This window comes from Anomaloglossus baeobatrachus, chromosome 4 (assembly GCF_048569485.1).
Source record: "Anomaloglossus baeobatrachus isolate aAnoBae1 chromosome 4, aAnoBae1.hap1, whole genome shotgun sequence".
NCBI lineage: Eukaryota > Metazoa > Chordata > Amphibia > Anura > Aromobatidae > Anomaloglossus > Anomaloglossus baeobatrachus.
Genome location: NC_134356.1, coordinates 233,476,519 through 233,489,857, shown reverse-complemented (window position 1 = coordinate 233,489,857; position 13,339 = coordinate 233,476,519). Strand labels below are relative to the sequence as shown.

The following is a 13,339-nucleotide window of genomic DNA, read 5'->3' as shown; positions in this document are numbered from 1 at the left end:
GCTAAAAAAATAAAGCTGTGTGCGGACAGCAAAAATGAAAACTCATAGACTTTGCTGGGGAAGCAAATTCATGCAGTTTGCAGCACAAAAACGCACAAAAACACGCAAAAACGCTGAAAAAAACGCACTGTGCGTACATAGCCTAACGATGTTAATAAGATGAAAAAGGGTATAATTACAGCAGCAACCCAACCGATATCTTACAACTTTGACAAAAATGCAATATTTCGTGATATCAAATGTGTAAATTACGGAATACCTATTTCTACAACCTCTCGCCCGCCTCATCCCAGACTTTACTGAGAGATGCAAAGGCTTTTTACTTGAGGTGGGACCAACATGGCTCTTACAGACAACTCACCAATTAGCTACTGACAATCAGGCAAAGCACTACATATTCAAGGACAGAATAGAGAAAGGAGGCAGGTGTTGAGTGAATCTATTGACTTGCATGAGTGAGTATTGACAGCTGACCTGACTATCCCCTGAAGCCCTGACAAGTATACAGTGCTGTGACAACAGGAGAGGAAGCACTCTGAGTATCTTGTGCTTTGACTGTGACATAAGAAGGTTGCGGCTCACCTCTGAGGAGCCTGGTGCTCTATAGAGTAATAAACATTTTTGAAATGTCCTAGATTCACTGTATCTGGGTGTAGTGTTGTCACAGGTGTGACAGGCAGTCCTGTAGTGTCCGGCAATAGACAGTCACAGCGTTTGGTTGTGCAAAATGCTCCCTGACTTTCTATTGTTCCTGCTGTCAGTATTCAGTGCTCCTCTGCTGGGTTTTCATCCTTTCCCCTTCAAGACCCAGGTGCGGAACCTATCCAAGGTGGTGAGGGACTTCAAGGACCAGTGGAAGGTTCAGTCAGGGGTCACCATCTCCCCCTTCTTAGATGCAGGGTTTTCCTTCCCTTTCCTTTTGCCGTTCGCTTGGTACTACCTTGTACCTAGTGTGACAAGTGTATGAAGGACTAAAGGCTCAGTCCCATCTGTGTGTAAAATATAGCTTGCTTATTGTTCCTGAAGTGGCTTGCAGTGAGATGCGAGTGGCATTTTTCCCCTAGCCTAGTCTCCGTGTGTCGTCCTTGTGACATGGAGTTTTACATACTGTCTCGGACTAATATTAGTCAATAAGTTAGAGCAGATGATCATTTTTTTTCTCATCCAGATTCTGTGAGTGGATGCATAAATCATGCGAGACTCACAAATAAAAGTCAATGGGTGCAAGAAAAAAAACGGACTTAACACGGACCATCCATATGGCGTCTTATTTTTATGCATACAATACCATTCTGAAACATAAAACACTGATGTAGAATTATAGTTGCTGAGAAAGAAATTCATATGCTACCGATGGCTTATGGAAGTCATATGGATTGCTAGGCAAGAAAAAAAAAACCACACACTCACATAGGACTCAGATGACAAACAGTTGAAACCAGAAGTTTCCATCCTCTATCTAAAAAGGACACGCATGCATGTTTTTCTCACTATCTGACATGAAATCAGAATAAACCTTTCCCGTTTTAGGTCAATTAGGAACCAAAATTATTTATATTTGCCAAATGCCAGAATAATAAGAGAGAAGGAGAGAGAGAGAACGTTTAATGGCATTTTTATTACTTTCTGCAAAGTTTACATACATTTCATTAGCATTTGGTACCATTACCCTTAAAGGGAACCTGTCAGGTCCCACATGTGTTCTGACCTACAAGCAGGGTGTTGTGTGACCTAGAAACCCCTTCCTACCCATCCCTGTGTTGTAATATTGTGTAATATGAATGTATAAAAAAAAGTTTTATTACTTACATGTTCCCTATGTAAATGATCAGAGGGTCTAGTCCCCTGGGCATCACATCGCCCCGTGGACGTTTGCATGCTTTCCATGGAATCACGCCACTGTGGGCGTGATACCATGGATTTACATGAGCGACGTCACCGTCAGCTCCTTGAGATCCCGCGTGTGCACACTTACCATTCCTGCAGCCTTGTTATCCGGGTGCTTGCTTGTCGATTTCAGACGCGCTCTGTGCATGGTCGGAACTGCAGGAGTCTTCTGAGCATGCGCAGTGCGCGTCTGATGCCGACAAGCGAGCAACCAGATAACAAGGCTGCGGGTATGGCAAGGGCGCACACGTGGGATCTCAAGGAGCTGACGGTGACGTCGCTCATATAAACCCATGGTATCACGACCACAGGGGCGTGATACCACGGAAAGTATGCAAACGCCCAAGGGGCGATGTGATGCCCAGGGCACTAGACCCTCTGATATTTTTTATACATTCATATTACACAATATTACAACAGAGGGATGGGTAGGAAGGGGTTTCTAGGTCACACATCACCTTGCTTGTAGGACAGAACGCATATGAGACCTGACAGGTTCTTTTTAAACTGTATGACTTGGGTCAAACATTTTGAATCTCCTTCTACAAGCTTATCACAATAGTTGGTAGGAATTTGGGCCCATTCCTGCTGACAGAACTGGTGTAACTGAGTTCATTTGGAAGACCAATTTCCACCCCAGCTTTAAGTTCCTGGCTGATGTCTTGAGATGTTGCTTCAGTTGTGAAGTTCACCAGTCCCTCCTGCAGCAAAACAATGCCACAACATGGTGCTGTCACCCCCATGTTCACAATTGGGATGGTGTTCTTAGGCTTCAACGCTTCTCCCTTTTTCCTCCAATCGTAACAATGGTCATTATGGCCAAACAGCTACATTTTAGTTTTCGTAAGACCACAGGACATGTTCCCAGAAATTAAGGTCTGTGTTCCTGTGTGCATTTGCAAACATTAATCTGTCTTTTTTATGTTTCTTTTGGAGTAGTGGATTTTTCCTGGCAGAGTAGCCTTTCAGCCCATGCTGATACAGTACTTTTGTCACTGTGGATAATGACACAATCTTTCCTGCTTCCGCCAGCATCTTTACAAAGTCTTTTGCTTTTGTTCTTGGGTTGATATGCACGTCTGCCCAAAGTACATTCACCTCTGGTACACAGAACTCGTCACCTTCCTGAGTGGTATGATGGTTGGACATTCCCATCTTGTTTGTACTTGCATATAATTGTTTATACAGATGAATGAGGCACCTTTAGGTATCTGGAAATTGCACCCAAGGATGAACCAGACTTGTGCAAGTCCAAAATTCTCTTCCTGAGTTCTTGGTTGATTTCTTTTGACTTTCCCATGATGCTACACAAAGAAGCAGTGTGTTTCAGGTGTGCATTAAAATACATCCACAGGTGTGTCTCTAATTAACTCAGATGTTGCCAATAAACCTATCAAAAGCTTCCAAAAACATTACATCATCATATGGGCTGTCCCATATTGTTTAAAGGCATAGTATTCTAAGGCGGGCTTTGCACGTTGCGACATCGCAAGCCAATGCTGCGATGTCGCACGCGATAGTCCCCGCCCCCGTCGCAGGTACGATATCGTGTGATAGCTGGCGTAGCGAAAATTATCGCTACGCCAGCTTCACATGCACTCACCTGCCCTGCGACCATCGCTCTGGCCGGCGACCCGCCTCCTTCCTAAGGGGGTGGGTCGTGCGGCGTCATAGCGACGTCACACGGCAGGCGGCCAATAGCGGCGGAGGGGCGGAGATGAGCAGGATGTAAACATCCTGCCCACCTCCTTCCTTCCGCATATCCTACGGAAGCCGCAGTGACGCCGGTAGGAGATGTTCCTCGCTCCTGCGGCTTCACACACAGCGATGTGTGCTGCCGCAGGAACGAGGAACTACATCGGACCGTCGCATCAGCGTAATTATGGATTACGCCGACGCTGCACCTATGATACGATTACGACGATTTTGCGCTCGTTAATCGTATCATCTAGGCTTTACACAGTACGATGTCGCATGCGATGCCGGATGTGCGTCACTTTCAATTTGACCCCACCGACATCGCACCTGCGATGTCGTAGTGTGCAAAGCCGCCCTTAGTGTATGGAAACTTTTGACTTTGCAGAAAGTAATAAAAATGCCTTAAAACATTCTTTCTCTCATTATTCTGGCCTTTGGCAAATATTAATAATTTTGATACTAAACTGACCTAAAACTGGAAAGGTTTATTCTGATTTCATGTCAGATAGTGAGAAAAACATGCAAATGTGTCCTTTTTAGATAGAAGATGGAAACTTCTGGTTTCAACTGTATGCGATACCAAACGGATTTCAGTCGTCTAACTCTCCTTGATGAAAATCGGTCAGAATTTCCATACACTCATGTGACTCCGACCTTAGGAGAATATCTATGTATGCATAATTATTAGGCAACTATTTGGGTGCTGAATTGTTATGCAACTAAAGTAAAAACATATATTTACCCATATCATTTGTTTATTTTCAGCTGTTACATTAAGAATTATAACAACCAAGCAACTCAAAATGTACAAAAATACATTTCTGACATTCCCCCAAAAAATATCAGTGACCAATACAGCCGCCCTTCTTTTCAATACCAGTCAGAAGCCTTCCATGGAGTGAGTTTCTTAATTTCTTAATCTGTTGACTGTAAACTTTTTTGACAGCACCAACCACAGCCTTCTAGACACTGTTCAGAGAGGTGACCGTTTTCCTTCACCATAAATCTCCTATTTAAGAAGGGTGCACAAGTTCTCAATAGGATTAAGGTCACACGAGGAAGGGGCCATGTCATTATTCTTTCATCTTGAAGATCTTTACTGGATAGCCAATCAGTGGAGTACTTTGATGCATATGATGGAGCAATGTCCTTTCAAATCAAACTTTTCTTGAAAGATGTTGACCTTTCCTGCACCATTGCTTGAAGAAAGTGTCTTCTAAAAACTGGCAGTAGGTCTGGGAGTTGATTTTGAGTCCATCTTCTCTGAAAAGGTCCACCTAGCTCATTTTTAATACCGGCCGATAGCAGTACCCCACCTCCACCTTGTTGTTGTATGAGTCAAATCGGAAGTCTGATCCAGCTGTGGGTCCATCCATCTGGTACGTCAAGAGTCACTCTCATGTCACCAGTCTATAAAATCTTTGAAAAACATTTTTCAGATATATCTTAGCCCAGTTTTGATGTTTTAGCTTGTGAGTCTTGTTCAGTGATGGTCAGGTTTTAGCCTTGTTACTTTGGCCATGTCTCTGAGTACTGAACACCTCGTACTCCTGGGCACTTTGGGGAGGTTGCAGTTCTGTAATATGATAGCACTGGAGTATAATTGGTTCCTTGTCACTTCAAGTTTGATTCTTCTCAAATTTATCCCAGTTAATGTGCGTCTTTTTAAGAACACCTTTTTTCTAAACACTTTTTGATTATTTGCAACAAACTTTTGATGGTTCTGTGATTATGCCCCAATATCTTAGTAACGTCAAGAGTCATGTATCCCTCTGTAAGATTTAACATTTTTTTTTACTTGTCAGAGTCAGTTCAATCTCTTTTTTGGCCCATTGTGCCAAAGGAAAACAAGCTGCCAAATTCTGCACACCTTGATAAAAGGGGTTAATATACTTAGGCCACAACCTCCTTCATTACCAAATACACATCCCTGATCTGCTTCATCCAATAAGCATTCACATTTACACAGCTTGGAGTTGGATAGTCTGCATTAAAATGATGATCTGGTCAAATACTAATATTTGTGTATGCAGCATCACATAAATAAAGTGTGGTAATCTGACAACTGTAATCCTGCTATATGCAGCATCTTATACCTCAAAATTTGTCAAATAAACAATAAAAAGTCTATTAAAGCTTTTTTATCATTTGGATTATGAAAAACTCACTTTCTTTAAATGCGGCACTTGGAGACCAGCATGAAACAACAGAATACAGAAGGAGAGGATCTTCTTGTCCAGTAAGCTGGGTCCCAGCAGCTATAAAATGAAATGTTCAAATATATCAGATTTATACATATTCAAATGAATTAACTTTACAGCAGTCGATGCAGAAGTCATTTTTAGACTAAGTTACACATTTAAAAAACTTTCTCTGCAATTTCCCTGTTTAGTATTCTGTTCTAACATGTGAGCGCAGCAAGCGGTAAATTTACGTTGTGCTGTGTCAGCTTGTTCTTTCCTGTGGCAAGAAACTCTTAATTGTTTTTTATTTTCCATAGAAGCATCACTGTAAAAACAACAATATGGCCAGTTAATAACTTTTTTCATTAATTCACCCAGGTAAACTACACTGATTAGCTATTATATGAAAATGATTATGTTGAAAGTATACAAATCTAGAAGAAAACTTTTTTTTCTAGTATCTTAGTGTCCTCTGAATAATGAGATCACTATTTGTTCAACTTTTGAAATGTACCACTCGTAACTCCACATAGTAGATCTCAAGGACCATGGCTAATCGATTTGATTACAAGGGGAGAGACCATGGACAAGGAAATGCAGAGACATGTATACAATCCAGGTACATGCAACGTGCATCCTTGGTCTATCACTAATCATACTAATCATATACATATATGTGTATACATATACAGTATATCACAGAACTAAGTACACCCCTAAGTGAAAGTGTCTAAAGCCTGCTTTACAACTTACAATTAAGCATACGATATCGTATGCGATGTGACACGCTCCCATCGTATGTGCGACACGTTCAATTTGTTGACCATGTCGCACAAACGATTATTTGCCGTCACACGTACTTACCCTTCCATACAACCTCGCTGTGGGCGGCGAACATCCACTTCCTGGAGTGGGAGGGATGTTCGGCGTCACAGCGATGGCACACGGCAGCCGGCCAATAGAAGCGGAGGGGCGGAGATGAGCGGGACGTAAACATCCCGCCCACCTCCTTCCTTCCGCATTGCCGGCAGGACGCAGGTAAGATCTGTTCATCGTTCCCAGGGTGTCAGACACTGCGATGTGTGCTGCCTCGGGAACATTGAACAACCCGACATGCAATTTTTAGGAAATGAACGACGTGTATGCGATGAACGGTTTTACATTCAATCGCAATCGCACGTAGCTGTCACACGCTACTACGTCACTAACGATGCCGGATGTGCGTCACTTACGACGTGACCCCGCCGAAACATCGTTAGATATGTTGTAGCGTGTAAAGCCAGCTTAAAGGGGGCTTTACACGCTACGACATCGCTAATGCGAACTCGTTGGGGTCACGGAATTGGTGACGCACATCCGGCCGCATTAGCGATGCCGTTCCGTGTGACACCTATGAGCGATTTTGCATCGTCGCAAAAACGTGCAAAATCGCTCATCGGTGATATGGGGGTCCATTCTCAAATATCGTTACTGCAGCAGTAACAAAGTTGTTCCTCGTTCCTCCGGCAGCACACATCGCTCCGTGTGACACCGCAGGAACGAGGAACCTCTCCGTACCTGCCTCCCGGCCGCTATGCGGAAGGAAGGAGGTGGGCGGGATGTTCGTCCCGCTCATCTCCGCCCCTCCGCTTCTATTGGGCGGCGGTTCAGTGACGCAGCTGTGACGTCGCTGTGACGCTGAACGAACCGCCCCCTTAGAAAGGAGACGGTTCGCCGGTCACAGCGACGTCGCCGGGCAGGTAAGTATGTGTGACATGTCTGGGCGATGTTGTGCGGCACGGGCAGCGATTTGTCCGTGTCGCACAACAGATGGGGGCGGGTACCCACGCTAGCGATATCGGTACCGATATCGCAGCGTGTAAAGTAGCCTTAACCCTAGAACGCGCAAGCAATTCAATCTACCATAGAAAACAAATGACCTAGCAGGCCTGCAAGGCCCCAGGTATGCGTTCTAGGGTTAAGTTGTGCCCAATTAACCATTTTCTCTCCCCGATATCTTGTGACTCATTAGGCTATGTGTGCACACATGGAGTATTTGGTTGTCGAAATTTCTGCACCATTTCTGAACTCCTGCAGTGAAAAACGCTATGTTTTTGCCACGTTTTCGTTGTGTTTTTTTTCCCCCCATGCATTCCAGTGTGGAAATAAGAAACAAAAATGCTAACAGAACTGACATGCTGCAGAATTATTTCTGCACTAAATATGTAAAGGGAAAAAAGCAACTTGTGCACACAACTTCAAGATTCTCATAGTCTTTGCTGGATCAGTTTTTTTGCATCAGGCACAATCCGGCTCAAAATCCTATGCACCGGATGCGAAGAAAAAAACGGATCCGTTGCATAAGTTTTTCCATGCGGCCCGTCCGTTTTTTGACAGATCCAGTTTGATACTGAGCATGCGCAGTTCAAAAAACGCATCCGGCCACCGGATGCATTTTTTTGCCGCAGGCCGCCTCATCTGGCGTCCATAGGCTTGCATTGTAAATCATGCCGTATCCGGCGCGATGCGTCTTTTTGCCACAAACAAAAAACGCTGCAAGCAACGTTCCATCCAGCCGCCGCATCGGCTAAATATGCAGCATCCGGCAAAAAACATACGCAACGCAAGGCCATGCGGCACAATCCGGCGCTAAAGAAAGTCTATGAGGAAAAAACGCATCCGGTGGCCTAAATAAAACGGATGCGTTTTTTCTGCAAAGCGCTGGATTGTGCCTGATTGCAAAAAACTGATGTGTGAAAGCAGCCTTAAGGATTTGCATGCAGTTTTTTGACAAATCTGCACTCAAAAACACGATAAAAATGCAATGTGTGCACACAGCCTTACTGTTACCTGGCGGCAGGTGTGAATGGGGAGCAGGTGTGTCATATTTGCTATTATCGCTCTGACACTTTCCCATATTATTCACTGGAAACTTAACATGGCACCTCATGGCAAAGAATTCTCTGAGGATCTGAAACAAAGAATTGTTGCTCTACATAAAGATGGCCTAGGCTATAAGAAGATTGCCAACACCCTGACACTGAGCTGCAGTACAGTGGCCAAGACCATACAGTGGTTTAAGAAGAGAGGTTCCCCTCAGAACTGTCATGTTCGTCTCCCTGCATGTAAAGACCAGTCGCAGCTTTTGGACTAGAACCTCTCATCTGGCTCTCTACATTTAAATGGGTTTTGTTTCTCTTGACACTGAAGTGGTTAAGGGTCAGTTTAGTTTTTCTCTTGCAGCCTTTCCAAGTAGTTTCTTGTTGAGTGTTTTCAGCTGCGCTCACTTTGAAGTCATGCCCTTCAGCTTTAAATAGTGGTGTATCCCCCTGTTTGTTTTTACTTACCTGATGTGTTGTTAGTGCAGCAGTGAGGTCTAGTGAACCCCACCTGCCCCTCACTAGTCATGGCTACTATAGGGTCGTCCGAGGGTCTCAGGTTCCTGTTCGGCAACAGTTGTGGAGACTGTATAGGGACTGGCTAGGAGAAGAGGGATAGTTGCAGGTGAGCATAGGAGGTGCCATACCAACCCCTCTCACTAGTTCCAGGGTCTCCCGTTGTTTTTGTGTCCCGGGTGCCCCCCTTTTTGTGTTTTTTTGTTGTGCATCAAACGCACGTAGGTCAGAATACACCCCGCCACGCTTGCTACACCCAGCAAGCGTGACAAGAACAGTCCTCGCCGTGGTCAACCAAAGTTGAGCGCACATGCTCCATGTCATATCCATAAGTTGTTTCTTCAAAATAGACATATGAGTGCAGCCAGCATGGCTGCAGAGGTTGAAAGGGGGGGGGGGTGACCTAGTCAGTGGTTAGACCATATGCTGCACACTGCATCAAACTGGTCTGCATGACTGTAGTTCCAGAAGGAAGCCTCTTCTAAAGATGATGCACAAGAAAGCCCACAATACGCTGAAGACAAGCAGTCTAAGGACATGGACTACTGGAACCATGTCCTGTGGTCTGATGAGACCAAGATAAACTTATTTGGTTCAGATGGTGCCAAACGTATGTGATGGCAACCAGTTGTGGAGTACAAACACAAGTGTGTCTTACCTATAGTGAAGTATGGTGGTGGGAGTGTCATGGCTTGGGTCTGCATGAGTGCTGCTAGCTGTGGGGAGCTAAAGATCATTAAGAGAACCATGAATGCCAGCATCTACTGTGGCATACTGAAGCGGAGTAAGATCTCCTCCCTGAGGAAACTGGGCAGCAGGGCAGTATTGCAATATGATAACTACTACCCCAAACACACCTCCAAGACCACCAGTGTCTTGTTAATGAAACTAAGGGTAAAGGTAGTGGACTGGCCAAGTATGTCTCCAGACATCTGTGTGGTATCCTCAAATGGAGGGTGGAGAAGCACAAGGTGTTCAATTTTTACCAGCTTCATGATGTCATCATGTAGGAATGGAAGAGCATTCCAGTGGCAACCTGTGATACTCTAGTGAACTCCATGCCTAAGAGAGTTAAAGAGGAATCTGTCACCAGGTTTTTGCTACCCCAACTGAAAGTAGCATAATGTAGAGACAGAGACCCTGATTCCAGTGATGTGCCTGTCTTTTTTAATACAAGGGGAGGAAGGACAGGAGGAGGAAGGACAGGCAGGCAGACAGGGGTGGGAATAACAAGCAAAACTCAACCCACCTATTTGATATTCTAGATAATCCGTTGCACCTCTCATCAAATAACAGTGCATTTCACAATCTTTACTTGCCTATATTTCAGAAAGTATACATCCAATCTTACAACAAAAGGTATGAATCACCATGATAACGTCAGTATAGCACTGGCTTTAGTTTATATATGAAAATCCTGGTGCTTGGTTCACTTTAAGGCCATACATATATAAATGGGGGCTTTTATAGTTAGTTTGAAAAAACGTGATAGTGAAACTTTCATTGCCACATGATGAGACAAACATAATGGCCCATTGGTGAACGTTTGTTGAAATGCTCGTTCCCGATTATCACCCCATGTAAACAGCCTGGCAACGACTAGACAAACGAACAAAACAATTGTTTTATGGGTGTGATTATTTTTATGCTGGCATAAAAGTCATTGTTATTGACAGCACATTGTCCCATGCAACCAGGAGATATGCTGTCAATACCATGATACTGTATGTTGACAGATCGATCATATAAGCTATAGTTCTATCCCCATCAATGTTTTGTTGACCTGTGTAAATAGGTTGGTATATGATATTCGACCAACTTGTACATAGTCTATGTTTAAATGGGCCATACTACCTACAACACTATCAGGATGCACACGTTCATTTTTGTTCCACTTATTGGAACTACAATTTTATATCTATTTGGCAAGTAGACATTGTATTTCACATTACAATGCAGTGTAGCTGCTAAGCATCAGTGTAATTCTTAATGCCTGAGAGTTACTTTTTTCATGTGTTTCCTTCAAAAATCCATTTTAACTTCTACCCATCTCTTGACTTAATTAATACATAAAATAATCTTACAGTATATACTTTCACCTCATTAAGCAAAACAAAATCTAATATCTAAATTGCACAATTTCTGCTTGAAAATACAACAATCCTGGCTTATGACCGCAACGCAGAATGTACGTGCATTTTACCAAAAGGAATATATTGAGGTTATATTCAGTCTCATGTCATTAAAATCTAAATCTATCCTAATTTTTTTTATAATTTAATGACTAGACTGTAAACTGACTTAATTAATTTATCATATGCTTCAGCAACCAACTTGTATAATTAGCTGATTAAGATGCATATCTCATTGATTTAGTTATACACTTGTTAATTTAATTGCCACAAGTTTGCCTAATTACATTTAGGAGTGTCCCCATAGTTAGATAGTGTCCTTTGTTAAAGGATGTATAGAATATTATATCTGGGTTATGCTTGGCAGAAATGATAAAAAGTGGGCTTTTATTCATTTAGTTGGTTACTTGCTAAATATTGGGATATAATGCAATTTACTCTACAAATCATAGAAGCGGGATAATTCAATTAAGTCATATTTATATCTGCTTCTAGATTAATGCAAGCACCTTGCAAAATAATAAGTTCACAGTTTTCATGATGGAAATGACTATTACTTGTCTAACAGACATAGCATTAGTGTGGAAGTGATGAAAACATTATCAAAAGCCACATATGTTCTGATATTTCACTACACTAATAGCACACTTTGCTTTTCAGATTATGACTAGATGTCAATTACTGGCAAATACATGAGCTACAATAAATACAAAAGCATATATTTCGGGTATTTTTATAAACTTGTCAAGGACGCAGTGTGCGGCACATTTTATATCAAAAGACACTAAATGTACTATTAAGATGTACCACCGATGTCCACAAAATACTACAGTACACTACTGTAACAGCGTGTCCCTCTCTGGCCTATGTGTCTGGACTTTAATGGAATCAGGCCTAGGTAAACATCTAGTGGGCGACTGTGTCTTTGTTCTTCTCCGCATGGGACTCATCCAATACAAGCCTGTAGTTTCTGGAAACTTCTCCATATAAAGTCACATACTCAAAAAGTTGGTGTGAACCCTTGCCCATCCAGGGGGTAGATCTAAGGAGAGGTGGAAGATTTAGCCACATGTTTTGAGTTAAGGCCCAGTCACACGAATTACCAGCGATCCTGAAAACGATGCGACCTGATAGGGATCGCAGGTAAGTCGCTGGGAGGTCGCAGGTGAGATGTCACACAGTCAGACTTTACCAACGATGCAGGAATGATACAAGTTGCAGTAGTGACCTGTATACCGATCTCTGCTGTCATTGGGACCCTGTCACACAGTGTCAAATACAGCGATGTGTCCTGACCAGCAGGACATCGCCTTTGAAGAAAATGGGCTGGACCATTCTGCAATGACTAGCGATCTCACAGCAGGGGCCTGATCGCTGGTAGATGTCACACATAACGAGATCGCTAATGGGATCGCTACTGCGTCACAGAAACCGTGACTCAGAAGCGATCTCGCTAGCGATCTCGTTATATGTGACGGTACCTTTAGTTGATGCTGTGTCTGGTGAAGGGCTGAGATCTGTTGCTGAGGTCAGGTCCTAGTGCCCATGTATGGACTATTGAACAGTGAAGATCGGCTGGCACGTAGGATTGTGGGGTCTCTACCACGCTGCTGGATTTAAGGAACTCGTCTAAGGACTGTTGTTGTATTTTCCTTGGCGTAGAATTGCTGGGTGGCGCCCCCGGATCTGTTTCCTTTGTGGGGACTTATTGTGGACTCTAAAGAACCATTTTGATATTGGATGTTCTATGCTCCCTGCCTCAATAAAACTTGTTGGATTGTTCATCAGCCTGGTGTCCCTGCCTGCTCTGTTGCATACACCGTCACAACTACAACCAAAATTCACGAAATGTATAGCATGTGGGAGGTTTTTCTTTAAAGGGGTATTCCCAAATCCAAGATCCTATCCTAATATGTAGTAGGTGTAATAATTATATTAGCAAATACCTCCATTTAGAAATGTAGTATAGTTCTCCTGATTAGCTATGTCGCTTACCTCATGTGCAGGGCATTGCAGGACCTTAGGGATCCATGGTTATGACTACGCATGTAGTGCCAGTTGCTAG

At 43.2% G+C, this 13,339-nt stretch overlaps 1 protein-coding gene across 2 annotated transcripts in view; it reads right to left on the bottom strand.

Moving 5' to 3' along the window:
• CFAP54 (cilia and flagella associated protein 54) overlaps positions 1-13,339 on the bottom strand; it is a 680,590-nt gene that overhangs the window by 443,677 nt on the left and 223,574 nt on the right. For both annotated transcript variants that reach the window (XM_075344744.1, XM_075344743.1), the window contains exon 30: positions 5,754-5,843. In XM_075344744.1, coding sequence (XP_075200859.1) covers positions 5,754-5,843 — 90 coding nt within the window. The remainder of the gene's footprint in view (positions 1-5,753; positions 5,844-13,339) is intronic.